General features: G+C 56.5%; 1 protein-coding gene across 1 annotated transcript in view; it reads right to left on the bottom strand.

The window, feature by feature from the left end:
* The window catches only part of VAV2 (vav 2 guanine nucleotide exchange factor), a 218984-nt gene that overhangs the window by 7559 nt on the left and 186483 nt on the right, over positions 1-24942 (bottom strand). The window contains exons 15-29 of the mRNA XM_011931421.1: positions 22151-22237; positions 19574-19659; positions 18669-18801; positions 17581-17595; positions 16188-16297; positions 14752-14853; positions 13960-14048; positions 11108-11124; positions 10327-10348; positions 9169-9296; positions 7835-7909; positions 6467-6519; positions 5365-5481; positions 2046-2133; positions 412-535 (exon numbers count right to left, since the gene is read on the bottom strand). Coding sequence (XP_011786811.1) covers positions 412-535; positions 2046-2133; positions 5365-5481; positions 6467-6519; positions 7835-7909; positions 9169-9296; positions 10327-10348; positions 11108-11124; positions 13960-14048; positions 14752-14853; positions 16188-16297; positions 17581-17595; positions 18669-18801; positions 19574-19659; positions 22151-22237 — 1246 coding nt within the window. The remainder of the gene's footprint in view (positions 1-411; positions 536-2045; positions 2134-5364; positions 5482-6466; positions 6520-7834; positions 7910-9168; positions 9297-10326; positions 10349-11107; positions 11125-13959; positions 14049-14751; positions 14854-16187; positions 16298-17580; positions 17596-18668; positions 18802-19573; positions 19660-22150; positions 22238-24942) is intronic.

The following is a 24942-nucleotide window of genomic DNA, read 5'->3' as shown; positions in this document are numbered from 1 at the left end:
AGGAGTCCGATCTGCAAACAGGCTGCCTCTCACAGAGGAGGCCCAGGGGCTGGGCACAGACAGGGATCTGGGAACGGGTGGGCCTGCCCTTTTCTCTCCCACCAGTGATAGCTCCATGCGCAGGGGTCTCTGCCTGGACCTGGCCCCTCCAACCCCCGCTGGTCTCTGGATGAGGGAGCCAAGACAGAGGAGCAATTCTGAGCAGGTGCAGAGCCCCGCCTGTCACGTGGCCCAGGAGATGTCACACGATAGCATCTGTGACAGCTGGGGGTGCGGGCGGGGGGCTGGGGCTATGTTCCCAGGGGTGGGACTCCTGGCCTGGGTCCATGAGGGCAGGATCTGGGTCCTGAGAAATGGCTAGGGCAGATCCCTCTGAGGAGTGCTGGTGTGCTGGCTGGGCTGGGGCATTACCTGGGGATCGGCTGGAGGCCCTGGAGGCCGAGCGTTCCCGGGACTTGTAGGGGTACTTGAGTGTGGTGTCCAGCTGCTTGAAGCTCTCCTTGAGTGAGTGGCACTGGTAGTACTCCACCAACTCCTGCAGGGCATACACGCTCACTGACAGCCGCTGCCACCTCCAGAAGTCCTCCCGCAGTGACCTGGCCTCCCTCTCCCACCTCCTGGTTCATGTGGGGGAGACGAGCTTCCTGGACTCCTCAGAACTCCCCACCTCCCCCCCAGCCCATGGTGGGTGGTCAGTACCTCGAAGGTACCAGCAACTCCCCCAAAAAATTTCTAGAAAAAATAATCTGCAAAAGATGCCAAAAGACGGACCAGCACGGACGCTGACTGCCAACAGCTTTTATAATGGAAAAACGGAAACTCTGTATCCAGCACTTGGGGCAAGCTTCTAGAAATAACAGGATCTCCAAGTGACAGAGAGCCATGCGGCCATCAGTCAGGGAAAGATTCATTGATGGTCAATGTGTGTGGCCTTCAAATGTCCACTAAAAATCAGCTGGGGTATTGCCAGCATTATTATGTATATAATATAAAGCACACCTAAGCTGCGTGTAGAGAGGTCCTGAGGACTCACTGAGGTGCAAACACTGGTTTCCACTTTTGTTTTTTCTGGAGGTGGGGATGGGATATTATGGATTTTTTTTTTTTTTTTTTTTTTTATAAGGACTAAAATGGCACTCACATTCCCCTCAGCTTAATCACAATTTGGATAGGTTTCTTGCTGAGACCGAGTCTCACTCTGTCACCCAGGCTGAAGTGCGGTGGCCCGATCTCGGCTCACTGCAACCTCCGCCTCCTGGGTTCAAACAATTCTTGTGCCTCAGCTTCCCAAGTAGTGGGGACTACAGGCATGTGCCACCATGCCCGGCTAATTTTTGTATTTTTTGTAGACATGGGGTTTTGCCATGTTGGCCAGGTTGGTCTCGAACTCCTGACCTCAAGTGATTCGCCCACCTCGGCCTCCCAAAGTGCTGGGATTACGGGCATAGGCCACGATGCCCAGCCTGCGATTATGGATTTCTGCTTGACCTTGTGCTTTTCTGTGGCCATAGTGGGGAAGCTAAGAGCTTGAGTTCTCAATATATACAACTTTTGTAATTAAGAAAAGAAAATGTAGGCATAACTTTAAAATCATTTCAAGGACTATGCCTCTAACTGCATTCCGGCTGGGACGGAGGATGGGGGTGAGTCAGGGAAGGAGTTGTTTGAAGCCATACATGTATAACGGGGCTACCCAGCCAGGCCCCAGCTGGAAGCCCCACTGGGCGTCAGTTTCTACTCTCGCAGGAGGATGGGCACGACAGGAATCCGGGGATGCTGGTGGCCTGGGCTGCCCTCACCCCACCCCTGCACTATCCACCAGGGTCAACCACCTTGCCCAGTCTTTAGGGGTCAGAAGTCTCCATTCAAGAGGCTGTGACACAGCTCTAGCTGTCCTAGTGCCTTAAAAACCAGTTTCCTAAATCTTTCCCACACTGGAAAGAACCAATCCTCACAGGAAACATGGCCACTTGCTCAGGGCGGGGAGGAAGCACCTGTTCCCCGTGGCTGGGGATAGGAGCCGGCTGGAGCCGCGAGTCACCTACCAGGAGGCTGTCGAATTTCTTGGCTTCTGTGATGTGGATCCAGTTGTCCTTCTCCACCACCTTGATGTGCTTCACTTCATCGTTGAACCTGGGCAAACACATGGCCCCGGTGGTCACTGCATGAGGGCCACGTGGCCCCCGCCCCCTCGGCAGCCAGGCTCATTCTGTGTTTGCTGCAGCAAAGCCCCTCGTCCCCAGCCCCTAGGGCCACTCCCTGTCAGCCCTGTCCTACCCCAACCCTTCGGGCTACCTGCCTGCCTGTCCTCCTTGCTCATCTGGGGCTCAGAATCCCTGGCTGCTCAACTCCCCACCTCTCCTGGCCTCCAGCCCTGCTGAGGCCTCCTCTCCTGGGCTTCTGCTCATTTGCTTTTCGGCACCAGGAGCCTCTCCTCCTCCCTGTGGAGCAGCTGGGCCCAGGCCTGACATCTCCTGACATCCTTCCCTGCATGTCCACTTGGCCGGCCAGGCCTCCGGCCTGCTTCTCAGAGGTGCCAAGCACAAGCCTGTCTGGGCCTCGGCACCGACTGCTGCTCCTGCCAGACACTCACCTCCTTCTGTTCTCAAGGCCCCTTTATGTTCTCAGGTCTCAATTCAAATGTGACCTTGCAGAGCAGCCCCCATACCCCTCCCCTGAATGCCACCTACCCCCTTGCCAGACACAGGCATCACAAGAAAACTACAGCCCAATGTCCCTAATGACTATGGAGGCAGAAATCCTTAGCAAGCAGTTGGCAAACCAAATCTCTCTCCCATACCGTCAGGCGGTGTTGAACCACAGAGACCTGTCCTGAGAGATGCAGGCAGGCGCTTCCCTCACTGTACGAACGCCACAGAGTGCACTTATATAAGCCTGGACGGCAGAGCCTACTGCACACCCCACACCTAGGCTGGATGACACAGTCTATTGCTCCCAAGCTACAGACCTACTGAATACCGTAGGCAGTTGTAGCATGAGGTCAGCATAGAAAAGGTATGGTAAAAACACAGTAGAAAAGATAAAAAAACAGGACAGCTGTATGGGGCGCTTGTCAAGACTGGAGCTTGCAGGACTGGAAGTTGCTCTGGGTAAGCTGGAGAGTGGCGAGTGAATGTGAAGCCCTAGGACATTGCTGTGCACCACTGTAGACTTTATCAACGCTGGACACTGAGGCTACACTACATTTATTTTTAAAATGTTCTTTCTGGCCGGGCGCAGTGGCTCACGCCTGTAACCCCAGCACTTAGGGAGGCTGAAACGGGCGGATCACGAGGTCAGGAGATCGAGACCATCCCGGCTAACACGGTGAAACCCCATCTCTACTAAAAATACAAAAATTAGCCGGGCGTGGTGGCGGCGCCTGTAGTCCCAGCTACACAGGAGGCTGAGGCAGGAGAATGGCGTGAACCAGGGAGGCGGAGCTTGCAGTGAGTGGAGATCGTGCCACTGCACTCCAGCCTGGGCGACAGAGCGAGACTCCGTCTCAAAAAAAAAAAAATTAAAAAAAAAAAATAAATAAACAAAATGTTCTTTCTTCAACCGTAAATTAACCTTAGCTTACTGTCACTCTTTTACTTCATAAACTTTCTAGTTTTGGTTAACTTTTTGACTCTTGGGTAATAATACTTAGCTTCAAACACAAATATATTGTACAGCTGTACAAAAATATTTTACGTCTTTGTATCCGTATTCTATAAGCTTTCTTCTGTTTTTTTTTCTTTCTTGTTGTTGTTTTTACGATAACAATGCCTTCTTCTGGAATGTCTACTGAAGGACTTGCCTGAGGCTGTTTTACAATTAAGTATTTTTTTGATGAGTAGAAGGAATATGCTCTAAAATAAAAAGTACTGTACAGTGAATCCATAAACCAGTAACACAGTCAGGTATTACAACGATCACATACTATGTATGTGCAGAATTGTTTGTGCTATGCTTCTGTATGACTGGCAGCACTGTAGGTTTGTTCACACCAGCAGAACCACACTCACATGAGTAATGGGCTGAGCTGTGATGTTACCAGGCCATGGGAACTTTTCAGTTCCATTATAATCTGATGGGACCACCACTACATATGGGGTCCCTCACAGACTGGAATGTCATTATGTGGCCCATGACTGTATTTACATAAACCAGACGCATAGCAAGGACTCCACACCACAACCAAGTGGGACATTCCAGGAATGCAAGGTTGGTTTAATATCTGGAAATCAGCTAATGTAATAAATAGTTGTTAAACAAATGGTGGCCTGGCTGCCTAGTCCTCTGCGAGGCCTACATAAAGCACCCATCTTGTTTCTCCCTGGATTTAATGTGTACCATGAGTGTGTGTGACCCACCTCCAGCTCCCAGTCGGCAAGGCCCATCTTAGCCTCCTGCAGGCCAGGCATACAGGAGGCTTTCTGAGAATTTTCTTTCAGGTGAGCAATGTCCCACCAGCTCAGTGCTTGGTGGGCTCCAGCCCATCAGGGTCTGTCTCTTGGAGAGTTAACTACAGCCCCAGGGAGAGGACATAGGGCATAGGGCAAGAGGAGGCAGCTCCCAGGGAGAGGGCACAGGGCAAGAGGATGCCCGGACTGTGCCAAAGCTGCAAGGCAGCTGTAGTCACAGGAGACACCCTCCTAGGCCCCTGGCTGTCTCAGAGCAGTGTGACAGGTCCACTGTCTCAACCTGTGGGGGTGCTGGGAAATCCCTGAGCTCACACAGCATTTCACCCACCCACTTGTACCTGAGCTTACCTTGTTCCTATAACCCAGAAATGTCCAACCTAGCCCACAGGGCAGCCAGGAGTGATGTAACCTTGGACCATCTGTGCATGCCACACAGGGTTTCAGGCCCTGCTCAGCACACCTGTAGAGACCCCCTGAGTCCTCAGCACCACTTTCTTTTTTTTTTTTTTTTTTTTTTTGAGGGAGTCTCTCTCTGTCGCCCAGGCTGGAGTGCAGTGGCCGGATCTCGGCTCACTGCAAGCTCCGCCTCCTGGGTTCACGGCATTCTCCTGCCTCAGCCTCCCCAGTAGCTGGGACTACAGGTGCCCGCCACCTCGCCCGGCTAGTTTTTTTGTATGTTTTAGTAGAGACGGGGTTTCACCGGGTTAGCCAGGATGGTCTCGATCTCCTGACCTCGTGATCCGCCCGTCTCGGCCTCCCAAAGTGCTGGGATTACAGGCTTGAGCCACCGCATCCAGCCTTTCAGCACCACTTTCATCTCAATAATGCCCTCACTTGGGCAACAGATGACAAGTCCACCCCAACCCCACAAGCTCAGGACGTGGAGAGGACAGTGGTCTCTGCTTCAGAACAGCACTGGGGGATGGGTCTCCTCCAGCCCAGAGCCACCACTTACTTGATGCTTATTGCAAAGCGCTCAGCCTCAGCAGGCCGCTCCCTGATTAGGTAGGTCCCGCTGGCATGGGACTTGAGCAGGTTGTCCGTCTGCTGCCTCTCCATGTTACCTGCAAACCTATAGGAGGGGGCCAGGAGGAAACGAGAGACGCAGTGAGGACAGTGTCTGAGGGGCGCCCAGCCCTCCGTGCGTGGCAGGCCACAAGAAGTACTCTGCAGTCCTCATCTGAGAGCTCACCTCCTAATGAACCCAAGAGAACAGGCTGGGTCCCTATGAGTGGGGCGCCACTGTGGGCGGGGTCTGGCATCTGACCCCGCCTATGGTGGGATACAGTGAGGCTCAGGACAGATCTTGAGAGGGGTAAAAGAGACGGGTGACTGTGGCTGCCAGCCAGTCCCGTGCGCTGTCTTCTGCTCTACAGACCCCGAGGGCCTGCCAGAGGAGTACAGAGTATTCAGTAGATCCAATTTCCTTCCTAAAATATATTTTCACTATTTCAAAAGCAGTAAAGCCATAACTGCTTATGTGGATGTTTTTGGTAACACCTTGGAGATTGCCAACATCTGTGTCAGTTGAATTTTGAACAGACTTTGAAACGAAGCTCTTCCTGCCACCTGTACGTCTGGTGGGCAACGAAGCCCACCCTGGAAGGACAAGGCAAGTGCCCTCCCAGAATCTGCTGCCACACTGTCAGGAGAGTTGGGACTTCTGTGATTTCAAACAGCCTCACTGTTCCCATCAAGCAACTGTATGAAGTCAGTAAGTGGATTACACCTGTGACCTTAAATATACCACTTTCACATAGTGCACATAAAATTTTAAAAGGGTTTCATTCCCTGAAATATCTGAGCCAGCTGAGCTGTTTTAGAGAGGGTTAACAGCCGCCTACAGGGGAGGGACTCCCCCAGGCTCCTGGCAAGGATAGGCCAGGAGGGAGAGGGCATTTGGGAGCCACTGGGCTCAGTGCCCTGGAGACAGCAAGAGGCAGCCTGGGGCCTCCACCCTGCCGGGCCACACACAGGCATCACCCAGACCCGGCGGGCATGCCCCCATAACAAAGAGGCCACCAGATGCCCACATACGCAGCCCACGATCCACTCACCAGGGGTATGCAGTGTAGTCGATCTCCCGGGACGGCGGCCGGCTGATGGGCGGCTGGTGGCAAAGCACAAGAGTGTTAACGTGCCCCCAGGGCCACCCAGAGAGCAGGGCTCAGAGGGGATTGCTGTCGGTGACCTAACCCCCAGGCCCAGCATTGGCTGCCCTGGATGGGACCGTCTGTGGACTTAGCTCCAGTGCTCCTGGCCTGGGAGGTGCCCAAGGGCAGTGGCCGGGACAACCTCATCTCTGAGTAGATGCCTCACAGTTCTGATGGAACAGATGCTGGCATAGCCACCAGCTAACACTGACATGGTCCCCTGGGAGGGCAAGGACCGAACGTGTGGGGAGTTCTCAGCCAGTGGACGTGAGAACACCCACAGCCAAAGCTCCCTGCTCCAGAGGTCCCGAAGCCCCGGGGTGGGGGTCTGGGTGCTGGCCACACTCAGGTGGGTGCTGCCACTCCAGTGAGCAGGCAGGGCTCCTTCCCTAGCTACAGCCCCCCACCCTGGCCTCAATGGGCCACAGGCTGGGCACAGTCTCAGAGACTACCTCTGCCCTCGCACCCTATTCACCATGCAGATGGGGTAACTGAGGCCTGGGGAAGGGAAGGGACCTGCCCCAGGCCAGCTAGTGAGTTCGTGACCCTTGTCCTCCCCTGGTGCCTGGTCCCCTTGGTCATCCAAAGCGCCCTAAGTGCTGAGCACTTGCCCTTTCAGCAGAGGTGGCACACAGGCTGACAGGACCGGGGCTGGGGTGGGGGGCACCGGGGCTGCCACACTGGGGTTGGCCACCCACCCCCTGCACCTTCAGAGGTTTCACACTTTCACTTTGACCTGTCCTTTTGGGGGTGGAGGTGGGGTAACTCATTTTACTCAAGGCTGACTGCTGCCTTTCGTCACACAGCTGAGAATTTGCTCCATACCCCTCAGATGAAAGCAATACCATATTGCCTTTGTTTTAAATAGCAAAGTCTAGCTTTGAATCCATATGGTTGAGGGGAGCCTTTTTTTTTCTTCTAAGGCTGCGTCATAGTCCAAGAGAACTTATAGAGTCCCCGAAATCTGGTGAAAGGCAGCTGGCTGGTCTTCATCCCATTACAGCTGCTGCAGAGATGCCCGTTTTGGTGTTTCTAAAACCACAACGAGATGCCACCCGATGGGCTGAGCCCTTTACACACAGGAGAGCGTGCAGCCCCGCAGCCCCCACCCATCTTCTCTCTGGGCTCCAGCTCCAGGAAGCAACTCACAGCAGCCTAAATTTAGCAAGGACGTCCCGAAGAAGCCAAAAATGTCCACGTGAGGAGACAGCTCCCAGAACCCTCAGCACCCAGGCCACCGTGCTCCGGAAGCTTCTGTGGGAAAGGACTCACCCTTCCATCCACAGGGCAGGGCTTCACAGATGAGCTGGGGAAGTACCCTGACTTCCTGGTTTGCAGCAGACGACCCTGGCAGAGGAAAGAGATGGTTAGCACAAGGGGGCCGAGCCTGGCCTATGGGAGTGTGGGGCCATTGAGATGGACTCAATCCCGGTCCTGGAGGGTGGGAGAGCCAATGTCGTCCTTCCCGACCTCAGCTGACCTGGGAGCCAGTTAAGGCAGGGAGGTGCCGGGCATCCCACCCTAGACACGAGAGCAATAAGGCCTGGCAAATCGGCAAAGCACCTCTGCAAGGCCCTCCAAGAAGCTGGCAGTGCTGTTCATACCCAGGGAGGGACAGAGCAGGACTGAGACTCTGCACAGCACAGATGGCCTTTTGCACCCTCTGAACCTTCTGTTATATGAACTGGGACACGAAATTCATCACCGAGTATGGACTGAGAATGACCATGACAAAATGACCACAGCATCATTGTAACCTGAACATTAATACACGTTCGGCTCTGACGTCAGCTCCCACGGGAGGCTGCCTTGCTGGGCTAAGTGCCATCAAGGTCCTGTGGTGCTCTGCTGACCTGCGGGTCTTGGGGCTCCCTTGAGCACTGGGGCTTGGTAGAGGGGCCCAGGAGCAGGTGTCTGAGTCCTTGGCTCAGACGCCCCATTGCCAGCATGTTCAAGGACGTGGGGTCTCAGTGTGTCAGGAGGAAGGCAAACGCTCCCAGAACCCTTTACAACCCAGCCATCGGCTGAAGGTGGGGATGAACACCCACAGAGGTCTCCACTCTGCGCACCTTGGAAACAGAGCAGCACATTCCTGGCTCAAAACCATAAACCACATCACGATGACGCCATCTGTGCCCACCTGGGGAAGGAGCGAACCTGCCCACTCACCCCATGATTGCGCGAAGGTTGCTGACCTGAACTGAGGTAGGGGTGGGGAGGAGGGTGGGCATGGCGTGGCCAGGGCAGAAGCCTGAGGAGGGCCTATGGGACGCAACAGAGGCAAGAAGGACAGGGGCCAATGGAGAAAGGCTTGGGTGCCAGGGCAGGAGGGCCTCTCCTGGGAACGGATGCTGCATCCCCTACCATGTGAAAGCAAACACCCAGGGAAAGACCGGGCTAAGGTTCCCAAGAACGCATGCCACAGTGCAGAACGGGGGCACTGAGGCAGGAGAGGCCTTGCTAGCCACCCTGTGCCTCCTCCTCCCTGGTGATCTCTCACCCCTCTGCCTCTGCCTGGGGATGTGCAGGACTTTATGCTTCTGCCCCAGGGAGCAGGCAGGAGCCGGAGCTGGGGACTCTTGACCCTCCCAGGCCCCAGGACCCACCTCCCACCACGGAGACTCAGGGTCACCCCTCAGCAGCTCAAGCACGTCGCCCGTCTGGAAGGTCAGCACAGGCTTCCCGGGAGGGGCTGGGTTGCCATGGTAATTCTGCATGGCCACCATCTTGGGACCTGCAAAGGATAGGACAGCTCACTCGGTAACTCAGCAGCTCGCTCGGCCACTGACTTGGCCCCAGGCCGCAGCCTACCCCATCACCAAGCTCGGCCTCCCCCAGCACACACAGCCCTGCGCCTGTATCTCCCCTCCCTAAATCCTTCCCATAAGCCTCGTGTCTTTTTGATAAATATCATAAGCAAATTATTGATGCAATAAACAGATTCAGGGGTCATCACGGAACAGCAACTTATTTTCAGATGGCACTTCGTGCTTTCTTCCAACACCCTCGAGATCTGTGGCCCACAGGCAGCTGTGCGGGGCAGAAGACGAGGGATCCCTCGTGTCAGAGACGGGCGACGGGTCAGCAGGCCCAGCAGTTTGCCCAAGTCCACAGAGCTCAAAGAGGAGCTCTGGGCCTGAAATGGGGATCCTGGCTGTGCCCCCAGGGAATCTGGAGGCTGCTCTTAGACAAGCCTTGCCCTGACCCAGCCCTGCCTGTAGCTCTCAAAGAGCCCACATCTCTCCCAGCCCAGTTCCCGCCTGGTCCCAGCAGTAGCGGTGTTTTTCATCTTTTGTCTTCTGCTAATGAGGGTGAGGCTGTACTGAGCACTGCCTGGACTGCACTCAAGTTTGCAGATAACACGATGCTTTCCACGCTGTGTCTAAAAGCATGTTTCCATTAAGCAACCCACAGCAAGGCAGGAAGGGGATGGAGGACGTGGTGGGAAGACGGCAGCGCCTTTTGGTCTCAGGTCTCTGGCTGCAGCTCGGTGCCCCTCCCTGGGCAGAAGGCCCTGGCCCCTCTGCAGGCTGGGTCCTATCCCCACAGCCTGTTGCTGCCTTATCAGAAACAGAGCCAACTCCCAAGGAGGTGCCACGGAGGCCAGAGAGGCAGGAGGGAGGGGCCCCAGGCGGCGGCATCCAGGAGCCTGGAGCAGCTGGTGGCTGGGCAGACCCGGCCATCACCACACCTAGGCCTTGGCTCAGCTCCCAGGTGACGGCTGACATGGGTGACAGCACAGGGCCCAAGACCAGATGACTCACCTGGTCCCGCTCCGGAGGCGTCCTGTGAGGACAAGGACAGAACACAGTGATGAGAGAAAGCTGCTCCTTGACTGTGGCCAATGCACTGATCCAACCCCTCCTCCCTGTCCCCACTTGTTCCCAGATAGAGGGATCAAGGCAGAAGCAGGGGAGGAGAGGGACACTGTTCTCTATGTGACTCCCACCCTGGCAATATACTCCACCTCTGTGCACCCCCACTCCTGGAAGGTCTCTGTGCCCTTCCCTCTCCCATTCCTTACCACGAACCCCCACCTCCTCCAGGAACCCTGCCCTGACCACCTGCTCTGAGCCTGAGCTTTGTGGTCTCCATCTAGGACACACAATGCCAAATACAACGAAGTTTCCCTCCTCCATGAAGGCTGGTTCATGTGGACCTCATAGCTCAAGGGGTACATGAAGCCCCCAAAGTGACTCCATCCCCACATCAGCTAAAGAGAGGACTCTGAGCCAACCGGGGGACTCGGGGACAGGAGGGCTGGTGTGCAGGACCCAGAGCTATACCCACAGCTGCGAGCAGCCAGTGGGCAAGGGAATGGTGGGGGGGGCAGCTGGGATAGGAAGACACCGCTAGGGCCCGTAGGAGGACTCTACTGACACCCACCAAGGAAAGCAGAAGCCTCTTGTGACTGAAAGTGGCTCATCCAAGCCGGTGTGGCTCCAGAAGTGGTGAGAGGCAGACAATTGGGTATTTCTGGCTCTGGGCACACAGGGCTGTGGCGGGGGCAGGAGCAGAGGGAGGGGAAACAGTTTGCGGACTTACCACATCTGCAGGAGAAGCTGGAAAGGAAGCAGGTCCGGTGTTAGACGGGAGGCCACTGACGCCAAGGCCCCGTGAGGCTCTCACTCACACCGATCCAAGCTTCTGGGACAAGCTTAAGATGGTAAGTGAGCTAAGCTACAAAGTGGTCTGTTTTGGACATGGATCATGGACACGCAGGTCCAAGGTCATGGCTGTGAAAGCCTCTTGGTTACTTCTGGCAGCAAATTCTGAGCTCTGGCTTTAGGGGGCCCATGGGAGAACTCGGACCGGATAATAGACCTAAGCTGGCGAAAAGGTTGTCCCGCCCTGGGCCACCTCTTTTGAATGGCGGCAGCTGCCTGGATCACTGGGTGGTACCTGGCATGCAATGGGGAGATTTCCACAATCGCTTAGTGATGCCTGCTGGGGCAAGTGATGAGGAGGCATCGGTAAGTGTGCTACCTGCCACAATCGCTTAGTGATGCCTGCTGGGGCAAGCGATGAGGAGGCATCAGTAGGCATGCTACCTGCCACAATCGCTTAGTGATGCCTGCTGGGGCAAGTGATGAGGAGGTACTGGTACGTATGCTACCTGCTTGCCGTCCTCAGCTCAGACACCCAGGTGCCGACATGCTCAAGGACACCAGACCTCAGCGTGTCAGGAGGAGAGCCAATGTTCCCAAGACCCTTTAGGGCCCAGTCATCTGACAAGCTGGCTGCCACCCACCACCAAAGGAGGCAAGGAGCCCAACAGCTTACACACATGGCTGACGTGACCTCCACCCCACCCAGCACTCACAGTGCAGACGGCCCTGGACAGACAGGTATCCATAGACACCAGAGAACAGGTTCCAGCTCAGTGGACAGGGGTCAGGGGAGCCAGCTGGACAGCAGCTATGACTGTGCCTGATGAAGGCTTCCCACAGGAAAGGCTCTCAGGAGAGGCCAGTATCTCTCTGGGACATTTCGGCCCCCATGGGCAGCAAACAGCTAAACCAGCCTGGGCACAGCCCAGAGGTGAAAGCTACAATGGTCAAAGGAACACTGCCCAGAGCCAAACCACAGAGCAAAGGTAGAAGCCTGGACCAGAGGGGAGGCAGCTTGGACATTCTTAAGGGAAAAATGGCTACAAGTGGCAAGGACAGTGTCCCCCGGCAGAGGGATGAGGAGGGGGGCAAGGACACAGGGGAGTCCCAGGTCCCTGAGAATGGAGCTGGTGCCAGCCAGGGCACTGCCAGGACATGGGAGAATGCAGACAGCAATACTGGCTTCCAAAAGACCTGCAGTTGCCTCTCTGGTGGAACCCTAACTACACATACTAGGAAAAATTGAAAACGGTTACAGAGGTGGGGTGGGCGGGCGCGCACGTCTGCAGAAAGCAGGACAGTGCCCGGGGCCTCGTGGCAGCTGGCTTTGCCTGGGGATAGCAGGAGTAGTTTTTCTCTCCTCCTTTACACTTCTCTACATTTTCCAAATTTTCTATGGAAAATCAGTAATTAATAATCGGGGGCAAAACAGAAAAATCACAGAAAAAGAAAACTTGGCAGGAAATATACCAAACTACTGCCTTTCATTATTTCTAAGTAAGTTCACGGGTGATGCTTTTTCTTTAAAATTTCATTTCTTTTTTTCTTTTTCTCCAAATTTTTGGTAAGTAAATGTATTACTTTTGGAATCAGAAAAAGAAAAAAAGGTTCTAAGTGGCTGCAGCCAGTCGTCTGGGAGAGGGACATACGGCCACAAGAGGGCAGTATTGATGGACACAGCTGAAAAGCCGCGTTCAGGCCACAGGCTGCCTGCAGAATCCTCCGGTACTAACTCCAGGGGCTGCGGGATCCTGCGCACAGCTGGGGGGCTGCATTGGGCCTGTGGTGGGGACAAGGGGGTCTGGGCTGACCTTCTGGCCCTCTCCCCCGGTTAGGGTACTGGGCTGGCACTCACAGTAAATGATGAATTAACTATTGATCTAAAGTCACAGCTTAAAATGTATTCCGGGTGCTGGCGTCTCCGGGTGACAAGCTGGCCTAACTTGTTTTTCTGTCTTAAAACACTTGCAGGAGGCCCAAGGAGACAAGACCCAGAGACTTGGCCTGGGGCCACCAGGGGCTCTTTGTTGAATGGAAGCTCCGCTAATAAGTGTAGACAAATTGCCGAAAGTTTCAAGCCTCAGTTTCTGGGGCTGATGATGGAGGTGACATCCTGATGTCTGAAACTTCTCTGTAAAGAACCATCTCAGGCTTTGCACTGCTGTCCAGCTGCCCGGAGCTGGGCACAACTCCAAATGTATGCCCCCCAACCCAAGATGCTTCAGGGGAGCCTCCAGGGCGAGTCTCTGCCTCTGCCCACTGCCAGCCTGGCTCAACCCTCTCCCCTCCGTGAGCCTCAAGCTTCCCTAGAGGGGCATGAACAGAAAGGAACCACTGTAAGTGCCATGTGTGTACACGTGCATGTGCGTGTGTCTGAACCATTTACTGACATGGCTACAGCTACTGATGGCCAGGCCTCACCCGCTGGGAGAAGCCAGGGTGACCAGTGTTTCTGTGATGAGAAACCTCCATGCACCTATTGAGAATGTTCTGTGCCGGGTTTGAGGGTGGAGATTCCAGAAGCTTCCTCCTGGAGCGGGGCAGGGGATGTAGGAGATGGGGAAGGGTCTTCAAGTACCCATTAGGAGAGAGGGCTCGGAATGGAATTCATCCCGGCTGTGTCTACTGCTAAGTGTGTGACGTGTGGCAGGTGTCTGCCCCAGGGCACGTAAGCACCAGTGTCCTCATCTGGTCCCTGCTCCATGGGAGATGGTGCCTGAGGCCCAGTACCCGGGTGGTAGAGGGCAGAAGTGAGTGGGCACAGTCAGGGACTTGGGGGGTACTCACTAAACTTGCAGGGAGGTATCACTTCCAGGCACTCCTTGTGTGCCCCGACGCCGCACTTGGTGCACATGTATCCCTGGTAGAAGGTGCCCCTGCACAGGGGAGGGCGGGAGGTGAGGTCGAGGCTGGGGCCGGCTCCTCACGCCTCTCTGCCAAGGTCAAGGCCCTTGTTCCCACCCAGGCTCACCTGGCTGGCTCCCTCCCAGCACACACATCCCTCATAGCCCTGAGTATCCAGAACCCTCCTTTACCAGGCAGCCTGACACCTGCTTTCCCCTATTTACCCCAGCCTTCCTCCCCGCCCCACACAGCATCCTGGGCACCCAGGAACAATCACCCCCTGGCTAGATCTGAAACTCTAAGGGCTTGGCTGGGCCTCTTTTTTTTTGAGACAGGGTCTCACTCTGTCACCCAGGCTGGAGCACAGTGGTGGCATCACAGCTTACCGGAGGCTCAATCTCCAGGGCTTAATCAGTTCTCCCACATCAGCCTCCTGAGTAAGCTGGGGCCACAGGCGCAGGCCAATACGCCCGGCTGACTTTTGTATTTTTTGTACAGACAGAGTTTTGCCATGTTGCCAGGCTGGTATTAAACTCCTGGGCTCAAGCGATTCACCTGCCTCAGTCTCCCAAAGTGCTGGGACTTGAGCCACCATGCCTGGCACGGGCCTGACTCTTGTGGGATATGCTCCCTTAACCCCTCAGGGCCTCCCACAGGGAACACAGGACAGATAGAACACTAAGCTCCCTCGGGGACCTGGGGTGGGTGTGAGGGCTGAAGGAGGGAATTTCCTACCTGAGGAACATTTTGCAGGCTTTGCAGTTGGTGGTCTTGTCAAACGTGTACATCTGGAAACTGTGGTGATTGGCATTGGCTTTGTCCGGCTTGATGTTTGACCTGGCAGGAGGGAAAGAGAGCAGACGCTACACCCACCAGATTCCCCAAGCCCCGTCATGTGGCCATCCTGGGGACTAGCTGGGCTCCAGACCAAGGCTGTACAGAATCCGGGAGGGCCTGGACTCCAAGCCTGGCTCTGCCCCCGACACGGGGCAGACTCGGGGCCCAGACTCCCTGCTGGTAGAAGGCAGGTCAGAGAGGAAGCTTTAACACTGCTGCACTGGCCTGAGAGAACCTTCCAGGTGGGGGTGGTGGTCTAAGGTCCTGACTGGGACTGGATGTGGGCAGGTGTGGGCATTTGTTAAAACTCAGAAAACATATACTTAAGATTTGTTTGCCTCATTGGATATAAGCTTGAAGTTTCAGAAGCTAAACAAATATTGGGCCCCTTGAGGTACGTAGCGGGGCCGCACTGGTGTGCAATTCACTTTGACACAGACCCGCTGTTGGATGACCAGGGGTAGGGTGGGGTGATGCGGATGGCGGCGGCACGGTGAGAAGACAGCTATTCACCATCATGTTGCTTCAGCTTCCATGAACTCTTGAACTTCTCCACAATAGGATGTTGGGGAGAAAATTACAGCCCAGGGAAAGCAAGTGGCCGAAGAGGAGATGCCCCAGGCCTCCCCCACAGAGCCTGCGTGCAAACCAGCTGGCTGCATCTATTCCCACAAGCCAGGCCCTGGTCCCGCTGTGTCCAATGGTTCCCTTTCGATCCTCCCAAGAAGTCCGGAACACAGGCCTTCCCCTCTCCATTTCACCAGCGGAAACGGTCAGAGAGGCGAGAGCGCACCTGCCCGCAGAGCTCAAGCACAGATGACCCTGCTGGCCCTCCAGGGTCCGTGTTCCGGGAACCCACTCATCACCTTTCTCTGTTTCACATATCTAGGGGTACCTCTTGGATTTCATGGAAAAATAGTTCTGTGGCTTCAAAAACAGGTGTCAAGCCACCAGTCCGTAAGACCCTGAAGATTGGGGTCACCAGGAATCCTCTGGCATCATGGCCACTCCCAGCCGGTCACTGCTCTGTGGGCCAAGCGTGCCAGGCTCAGCCTCAAGGGTGGGATGGCTCATTCCAGCAGGACAGCGGAGCCTGCCTGGGACAGGCTATGGCAGAGGGAGAGCCCTCTCACTCTGCATCGATTGTTAAAGAGGACGTCACCGAGGGAGGCTGGCGTCCCAGGGGTGATGGAGGCTGTCTGTGTCCCTGACATTCCAACTTTGCCTCCCTCCACCCCTGGTCTGACAGGAGTCACAGACACAGTCCACCTGGGCTTCCGCCCCCCATACAACTGATCTGCGTGGGACCTGGGGGCTGCCACCCTGGAACTCACATGGCCATCTCAAACTGTTCCATCCACTTCCTCTTCATATCTTCTGTTTTGCAGAAAAACTGGAAGCCCTGCTTTCCTTGAAGGTGAATTAGGTAGAAGCCGTAGGACCACTGCGGGGGAGAGGGGCCATGCTTGCAACGGACACGGCTTCAGACATCCTGGCACATGCCCATGTGTACTCTTGCCTGTGCGGTATGTGCACGTGTGTATATGCATACACGCATGGGTGCCTGTGCCTGTGTGAACACGTTCTCACATGTGTACCTGCACTCTTGCCCACGCTGTATGTGCACACGTGTCTCTGTATGCGTGCATGCATAGCTGTGTGCCCGCATCCTCACGTGAGAATACATATGCGCTTGTGCCTTCACCTGTGCATGCATACGAGTGTGCTATGTGCATGGATGTGCATCTGTGCCTGCACGCGTGTCTATGAGTGTGCACCTGTGCCTGAGTGTGCCCAGTGCTCCTGTGAGCATGTGTACACACACACTTGTGTCCGTCCCTGCAGGTACACACGTGCTCTAACATGTATGATGCATGTGCACCCATGCTGTGTGTGCTCTCCTGTGGGTGCACACACATGTGCATGGGCAGATCTGCACACCTGCCTGTGCCCGTGTGCGAGGATGCTCCACCGAGTGGATATGTAGCAGTGCAGGCAGGACCCCAGGGAGGATGAGCTCAGGGCCCCACCCAGGGCCCCTCCACGAGGCCTGACCACCCACTTTCACTTCCTAAATGTGATGCTAAAATAACTCACTTCTCCGAAGTAGAACAATAACAAAAAAAGGCAGGGAACAGCCACAGTCCTGGGGCTCCCTCTGCGAAGCCATCCCCCACTGAGCAACCCACAGCTGCCCCCTTCCCTGCCTCCCTTTCAGCCACCCCACAGGCCTCGCCATCTCTCCAAGCTCTTGGACAAAGTGGTTCAGAAAAAAGAGTTTGGCAAATAGGAGCCCACTGGGTTAGAAAAGATGGCGGGAAAGAGGAAGGAAGGGAGGGATGGAGAGAGGAAGGGCGGAGCAGTGATGGGAGGAGGAAAGAAAAAAGGAAAGAGAGAGGAAAAGGGGAGGAAGAGGGAGGGAGGAGGGAGAGAACAGAGAAAAACAAAAAGGATGATGGAGAGCTGAAGAGAGAAAGAAACCCCAGCCTCTGGCCCGAGCTCCAGCGACTTGAGGGTCATGGGGTTTTCCTTTCACACTGTCTTCCTGGGTCTTTCATCATGAATACAAAACATTTCATCATCGGGAGAGGGAGAGGAGGACAGAGGACCAAGAAAACCAGGAGCCCGGGCCCTTAGGCCCCTGGGTTCCCTGGCTCCGGGCAGAAGTGCCAGCACCAGGCTGGGATGATTGAGGCAGGCGGGAGGACCTGGGCGCTAGGTGCTTACCATTTTCCCGTGAGACTAGGAAGCATGAGGAGAGGAGAGGAAGGGGGAGATGGTCAGTGAGAGGCTCGGCCCGGCCCTGTGGTGGGTGCTGCGGTGTGGGGGCGCCAGGAGCCCTGGCAGGTGGGACACCCTCCAGTGCCCAGGCTGGGGGTGGGGCGGTCAGCGGGGAAAGGACTTTCTTCCCCGAGTGTTGGGTGCTGGAGGCAGGGACTGCCTTGTGGGTCCATTATTTGTTTTGGGTAACAGGGCAGGGAGGGTTACCCTCAACGGCTCATCCAGCCTGCACTCGCTGGGTCTGGACCAGGGCTACACTGCCAGCCCTGGACGCCAGGGCCCGGACTTTTAGAACATGGGCTCCTGACCCCCCGCCCCCCGCCCCACCAGGGCTGAACACGGTAGGTGCTCAAGTGCCATGGGCAAAAGCCTCAGCTGAAGCAGGACTGAACCAGAGAGCCAGGCAGCAATAGCCCTGTAGCCATGGTCCTGCCCCACAGCAGGTTTGGCCCCGCCCCGATAGCCCTGGCCCCACCCCCTGGCAGCCACAGGCCCACCTCTGCAGTCCTGGCCCCGCCCTAGCAGCCACAGGCCACACCCCTGCAGCCCTGGCCCCGCCCCAGCAGCCACAGGCCCCGGTCAGCTACATGTAGAGTCTTGGACAAGTCACAGCCAGACCTACCCACAGCCCTCCTCCAAGCACTGCAGGGTGGGACGGGAGAGGAAAGCCTGCTTGCTACAAGGGACAACATGGGCTAGAGTCAGGCTGGTCAGATGGAAAGCCAAGGTTGAACACCCCACCCTCGCTAAAGGCCTTGGGCAGGCCTCTCCCCTCTGCTCCAGTCACCTCACTGAAGTGGGAGTGGGATTCTGGTCTCGCTCACCCATCTCGTTGGGCCCGGCAAGGAGCAGGGGTCGTGATGGCGAGGCAGTGACTCACAGCGGAGGCTTCCTGCAGGGCTCACCCCAACCCACCCGGCCAGCATCAGCGGCTGACTTCGAGTCCCCTTCCCTTGAGGTCTGGAACCCAGTGCCTCTCTCCAGGCCACCCCCACGTTCCTGGGTAGTGGGGGGGCGGACCCAGAAGGCCCCACCTTCTTGACATCCTTGTTGTTCATGGGGTCGTCGGTCATCTTGTGGAAAAGCAGCTCGATGATCTCCTTGAGCTCGTAGTTGTAACCCTTCCGCTTGCAGACGATGACCACCTTGTCAAACAGGAACAAGTACCTGGGCCAGGCAGCGCAGCGGGGCATCAGCACCCCAGCACTGTGTGCTCTGCTCCGAGGAGGCAGCACGAGCTGAGCCTGAGGCTCTGGCACGCAGCTCCCTCTCCAGGCGAGCCCTGCCCTCACCTGGCTCACCAGGCTAATGCTGAGCCTCGGTCAGGTCTCGGCTATTCCCACACTGCTTCTCCAGGAAGCTTTCCTTGGCTCCCTACCCTCGTGACTGAGGCTGTGTCAGGAGCCCTTCAAGGGGCTCCTGCATCCCCCGACGAGGGCTTCCCGTGCAGCACTGAGCCCTGACGGCCACTCCCAGTTGCTTCTGCACTGGACTGGGAGCCTTAAGAGGGCGGGACCCAGATCTGCTGTGACCCCTGCCCCAGCGCACAGTAGGTGCATAAGGAGGGCCCTGGACAAACCTGGGCCACTATGGGCCTGGACACTCTCCGGCAGTCATTTGGCAAAGAGCTCATCCGGCCACTCTAGGCCTGTCTTGGGTCCCCGGAGGCTGAGCATTGGCAGTGAGAGGCCTGGCCCTCACCTTTGGCTGGCCCCGCCCCGCTTAGTGCCCGCCACAGGCACAAAAGCCCCACTGCTGTGGCGCCCGCTCGCTGACGAGAAGGAAGGAAGCAATTAAAACTGAACAACACCAAGCCACCACCAGGCAGCTCTTTCCACAGGAAGGTCCGGCTTCCAGAGCCACTTAGGAGCGGCTCCCTGGCAGGGAGAGCCAGACCCTGGCGGGATGCCACCCAGCCCACAGCACACGCCCCGCTCACCTGTCCTGCTTGGTGTGGTTGACTATGGACCGGACTTTCAGTTCCCCGTCAATCTTTGGCCTTCCAAATTCCTCCAGTTTCACTTGCTGGGAAGGAGAGGGGCCATCAGCCGGGGCTGGAACAGCCCCAGTTCTCCTGACCACACGGGCAGGGCAGACTGTCGCGCACCGAAGGGAGCTCCCCACAGGCAGCAGAGGCGGGACAAAGGGAAACAGGCCCCGTGGCTCCCAGCTGGGGCTCAGGATCGACGAGGGAGGGTGCAGAAAACTGGGAAGGGACGGGGCCTGGCAGCTTCTGTCCTTTCCCTGGCCAGCCCCGCCAAGGGGCTCCCTTCAGCTCTGGGGACAAAGGGCGATTGACGGCGCCGGTTCTGTTCACAGGCCGCCACTGTGTGGGGCCCCAAGCAGGACCTGGTCGGAAAAGCCAGACGCCCAAGCCCGAGAACCCACGTTCAGGAGAAAACAAACAGCGCCTATCTGCTGCAGGGCGGGTGGGGCCGGGGTCCTGCCGAGGGTGAGGCTTTGACTCAGACCCCTGTGCGGTTCACTGAGGTTTCATTTTCGTTGTCTGTCTGGTTCTGGTTCAGAGACAGTTTCTCTTGACATGTCCCCTGCGTGGCTTTCAAAGTGTCCATGCAGACAGGAAAAGGTGGAGGAAAATGCTTGTGAGACGTAAACAGGGCCCTGCCTGGGGGGTGCTCGAGGCACGGGCTCAGCATTTCCTTCCAAGGTCTCAGCCCCAGAGGCCGCAAGGACAGCTTTGGTGCCACGCAGCCTCAGTCAACTTGCTCCAGGCCTCCGATCTCAGCTCTCACCACCTTCCCTGTGGTGATGGGATTTGGAGCCAGGACCGGATACAGGGACTGGCTCATGGGGACGCTTGGTGCCTGCTGGCCATGGCGCCTGCTGTTTGATTCTTGGTGTTGTCGACGTTTTTGAGACAGTCTCACTCGGTCACCCAGGCTGGAGTGCAGTGGCGCAATCACGGCTCACTGCAACCTCTGCCTCCGGGGTTCCAGAGATTCTCCTGCCTCAGTCTCCCGAGTAGCTGGGATTACAGGCACCCGCCACCACGCCTGGCTAATTTTTGTACTTTTAGTAGAGACAGGGTTTTACCATGTTGGCCAGGCTAGTCTCAAACTCCTGACCTCAAGTGATGCACCCACCTCAGCCTCCCAGAGTGCTGGGATTACCAGCATGAGCCACCGTGCCCGGCCTGTTCTTGTTGTTTAATGAACAAGTATTGCTCCTATGTAAAAACTTAAAAAACAAAACAAAATGAACTTTTCTCCTCACGTTCTGCTCGCTGTACACATTTGCAAATGCTTTGCACAGGAGCTCACAGCAGCATGGACCCACCAGGTGCTAATGGCGCGGGGTGCGGCCGTCCTCGGCCTCCTCTGCACCCACACACTTTAATTTATTTCTAAAATGAAAGATGAAGGGGCAGTATCATAATGCCCTTCAGAAGCTTTTTTCTTTTTTCTTTCATTGCCGATGTATCGCGGGTGCTTTTTCATGCCCCGCGTTTGTGGAGGGCGTTCTCTTTGTGCTGCTGGCACCGGGTGGGTGTGGCCTGGGCATCAGGGACCTTCCCCCGCCGGCTTCATGCAAGTGAAATCACCAGTGTGAAAATGTTTGTGATGCACAACCAGGGGGTAATTCTGCCACCCAAAGGACCCTCTGGCAATGTCCAGGGGCATATTTGGTTGGCATCAGTTGAGGGGGTGGGGGTGCTACTGGCATCTGGTGGGTGGCAGCCAGGGACACGGCTCCACATCCCATGGCTGCCCGTGCGTAATGCACAGGGCAGGTCCCACAACCAAGAATGATCCGGCACCAAACGCCAGCAATGCTGAGGGGGAGAATCCCGGGTTAGAACCGGTAGATCCTCGGGAAGTCCGCTCCGGTCAGCACGGACCAGGGAGTGTGCTTTCCGGGGTGGCGCATCCCCTCTCCCCAGGCAGGACGAGGTGACTGACTCAGCAGCCCAAGCCTGGTCTCTGCAGGGCCAGGCTCTGGGGAGAGTCCCGGGAGGTGGTACCCCTGCCTGATGGAGTCCGAAGAGCAGAGGCGACTGCCGGCCCCACCAAGCCTGGGCCCAAACCCTGTCCATTGCCCCTGGAGGGGAGAGTCAAGGTGAGGGTGGGCCAGGGGTCCAGGGACCAGGGGGCGTCTCCTGCCCCTGGGAGCCACAGTTCTCCTCTTGGACTTGAAGGGGTTTTCTGTCTAGGCTGGGGGGAGAAAGGGGGCTGGGCAATGAATACAGTCCCTCCCCTGCCCCGTCCCCTGTCTCCTCCCCATCCCCTCCCCTGCCCCCTTCCCTGTCCCTTCCCCTCCCCCCTAAGCACAGGCCGTCTTCAGGGCACAGGGCACTTGGGTTGGCCATGGTGGGCAAGGGAGCGTGGATGCTCGGGGGATCTGAGAATGAACTCAGATGCTGCCGGGCGCCACCCTCTCAACAGGCAGCCGTGGTGTGGCTGCCCGTGGAGCTCACTCAATACTGCAGCTGTGAACGTGACTTTATAGGCACCGTCCTCATCAACCTTCCCTAGCCTGAAGAGTCAGTCCCACTCACCAAGTTTTCTATAGAACTCTGAAATTCGCTGATTTTCCTCAAGGTCTCCTTGTCCCGTTTAACTTCATTGATGTACATCGCCAAGTCCTTGAAGACAAGAGGCAGAGGGTGAGCGGGCTGTGCTGGGTGGGGGGTGTGTGTGTGAATGTGTGTGTGTGTGTGTGCGCGAGCACGTGTGTGCGAGCAAGCTGTGCTGGGCGTGTGGGGTATGTGTGACTGTGTGTGTGTGACTTTGTGTGTGTAAGCAGGCTGTACTGGTTGGGGTGTGTGTATGTGATTGAGTGAGTTGTGCTGGGTGGGGGGTGTGTGTGATTGTATGTGTGACTGAGCTGTGCTGGGTGGGGGGGGTGTGTGACTGTGTGTGAGGGTGTATATGTGTGCATAAGCTGTGATGGATGGGGTGTGTGTGTGATTGTGTGTGTGTGAGAGTGAGCTGTGCTGGGTGGGGTGCGTGTGTGAGAGCATGTGTGAGCATGTGTGAGTGGGCTGTGCTGTGGTGTGTGTGAGTATGGGAGAGCATGTGTGTGTGAGTGGGTTGTACTGGGTGGGGTGTGATTATGTGAGTGGGCTGTGCTGCGTGGGGTGTGTGTGATTGTATGTGTGAGTGAGCTGTGCTGGGTGGGGTGTGTGTGAGCAGGTGAGAGCACGTGTGAGTGTGTGTGTGAGCATGTGTGTGTGTGTGAGAGCAGGTTGTGCTGTGTGTATGTGAGCAATTGTGTGAGAGCATGTGTGTGTGAGTGGGTTGTGCTGGGTGAGGTGTGTGATTGTGTGTGTGTGAGTGAGCTGTGCTGGGTGGGGTGCGTGTGTGTGAACATGTGTGACTGTGTGTGTGGACTGCTGTGGTGTGTGAGACCATGTGTGTGTGAGCGGGTTGTGCTGGGTGGGGTGTGTGATTGTGTGTGTGAGTGAGCTGTGCTGGGTGGGGTGTGTGTGTGTGAGCGTGTGCGTGTGTGGGCTGTGCTGTGGTGTGTGTGTGAGTGATTGTGTGGCTGGGGTGTCTGTGAGCGGGTTGTGCTGAGTGGGATGTATGTGATTGTGTGTGTCAGAGGGTTGTGCTGGGTGGTGTATGTGTGTATATGAGCAGGTTGTGCTGTGGGGTGTGTCTGATTGTGTGTGTGAGCAAGCAGTGCTGTGCAGGGTGTGTGTGAGCGTGTGTGTGCATACATGCACATGCATGCAGGAGCCCAACCCCCAAGGACCTCCCCCCACCCAGCATCCAGGCACTGGGCGTTTCTGGACCTCCTTCCTCCATCCTGCCGGGGAGGCCGCCCTCGAGACAGGAGGGCTGAAAAGCACCACCTCCACATGACAGATGAGGAAACCGAGGCAGGGAAGGGAACACACTGACCGACAGCCACACCTCGTCAGTGACGATGCCAACAGCCCCAAATTCCTGGCTGGTGCTGCTTATTTCTACCCTATCATGTGGTCCCTCTTAAACATCCTAATAGAGGGAAGCAGCCCTGTGTGTCGGAGCCACATCAGGCCACAGAAGAGCCCCCTAGGCTTGGGCTGACCTAGGTCCCGGTTCTTGGGAAGCTTCCCCCTCCCCAGCCTCTCCAAGCCACGGCCTCCCCTTGGAGCCCGGACAGAATGAGGGGTCAGGAAGTCCCTCTCTCCATGGGTCTGGCCATCCCCAATCCAGCACCTGTCTGCCGTGCTGCAATTCTCGTGCTGGCCACCAGGGAGCAGTGCCCACTTCAGTCCAGACAGAAAACGCAGTATCTCAACCTGGCCCACGTGGGAACCCAAGGGAGCCGGCCACATGGGCGGTCCTGGCCCTGCCCACCCAGAGCAGCGGGCGGAATTCCCCAAAATGCAAGCCACCAGCCAGAGCCAGAGCCAGGTCGTCAGCAGGTTCCCATCCCTCCCGCCCTTCCTTGTTCCTAAAAGACTTCACAGTCGGCTTCCCACCCACCCCGCAGCAGGGAGCTTCCTGGGGAGGCTGCAGCACGCTGTCTGAAAGGGGTGTTTTGTTTTCTTGTCCACTTGCCTTTAAAATGAGGAATAAATTCCCAGAGACAGGGACCCCAGTGGCGCATCTAGAGCTCAGAACCACCCCCTCAACCCCAATGGCAGAAACATTACAACTCTGACCACCGTGGCCCCTGCGTGCACCTGGCCCAATGCCTGGCATGAAACAGGAACAGATGGAAGCTGCCCAAATGAATGAGCAGGTGAGGGAAATGTCTGTACTTTGATACAGAGGCAGGATTGCAGTCAGCTCATGGAGTTCAGACCTAAAACCGCAATTCCCATGGAGACAAACCTCAGGCCCACCGAGGCACGGCGGCCGACTCTCAAAGACACTGCCTTACAAGGAGTGAGCTCTCAGTCCCGAGGGGAAATCAAGCCCAGGTACAGTGACGACTCCCATAGTGGCTGCATGAATGACTTCCTATATAAATTGGGAATCGATTCAAAGACTTCTAAAATCCCCCCCAGGCCCTGAAGTCTCATGATGAGGTTCGGTGGCTCTCAGAAAGGCAGACGCACACCTGCAAGTCACAGAGTACTTCGTGCAGCACCGTGAGCTACACTCCTGCGAAACTGTCCCGTCGAGGGGCTCAGAGCCACCCGCCAGCCAGACACCGAGTGCTGAGAGTATGAAATGCAAGACCACACTCAGGGCCCGGGTGCACGGCCCACTGCACCTGCTGTCACTGTCTCAGAGCCCCCAAGGATACATTCGCGTTGGCTCACACACCGTGGCTCACAGCAGACAGGCCAGAGCAGGTGTTGGAGAGGGGCGGCTTGGGGGCAGCAGAGCTGACACCAAGAAAGTTTTATCA

Source organism: Colobus angolensis, unplaced genomic scaffold (assembly GCF_000951035.1).
Source record: "Colobus angolensis palliatus isolate OR3802 unplaced genomic scaffold, Cang.pa_1.0 Scaffold9, whole genome shotgun sequence".
NCBI classification, from domain to species: Eukaryota; Metazoa; Chordata; class Mammalia; order Primates; family Cercopithecidae; genus Colobus; species Colobus angolensis.
Note: the sequence above shows the minus strand (reverse complement) of the source record. Positions and strands in the feature narration are given on the sequence as shown.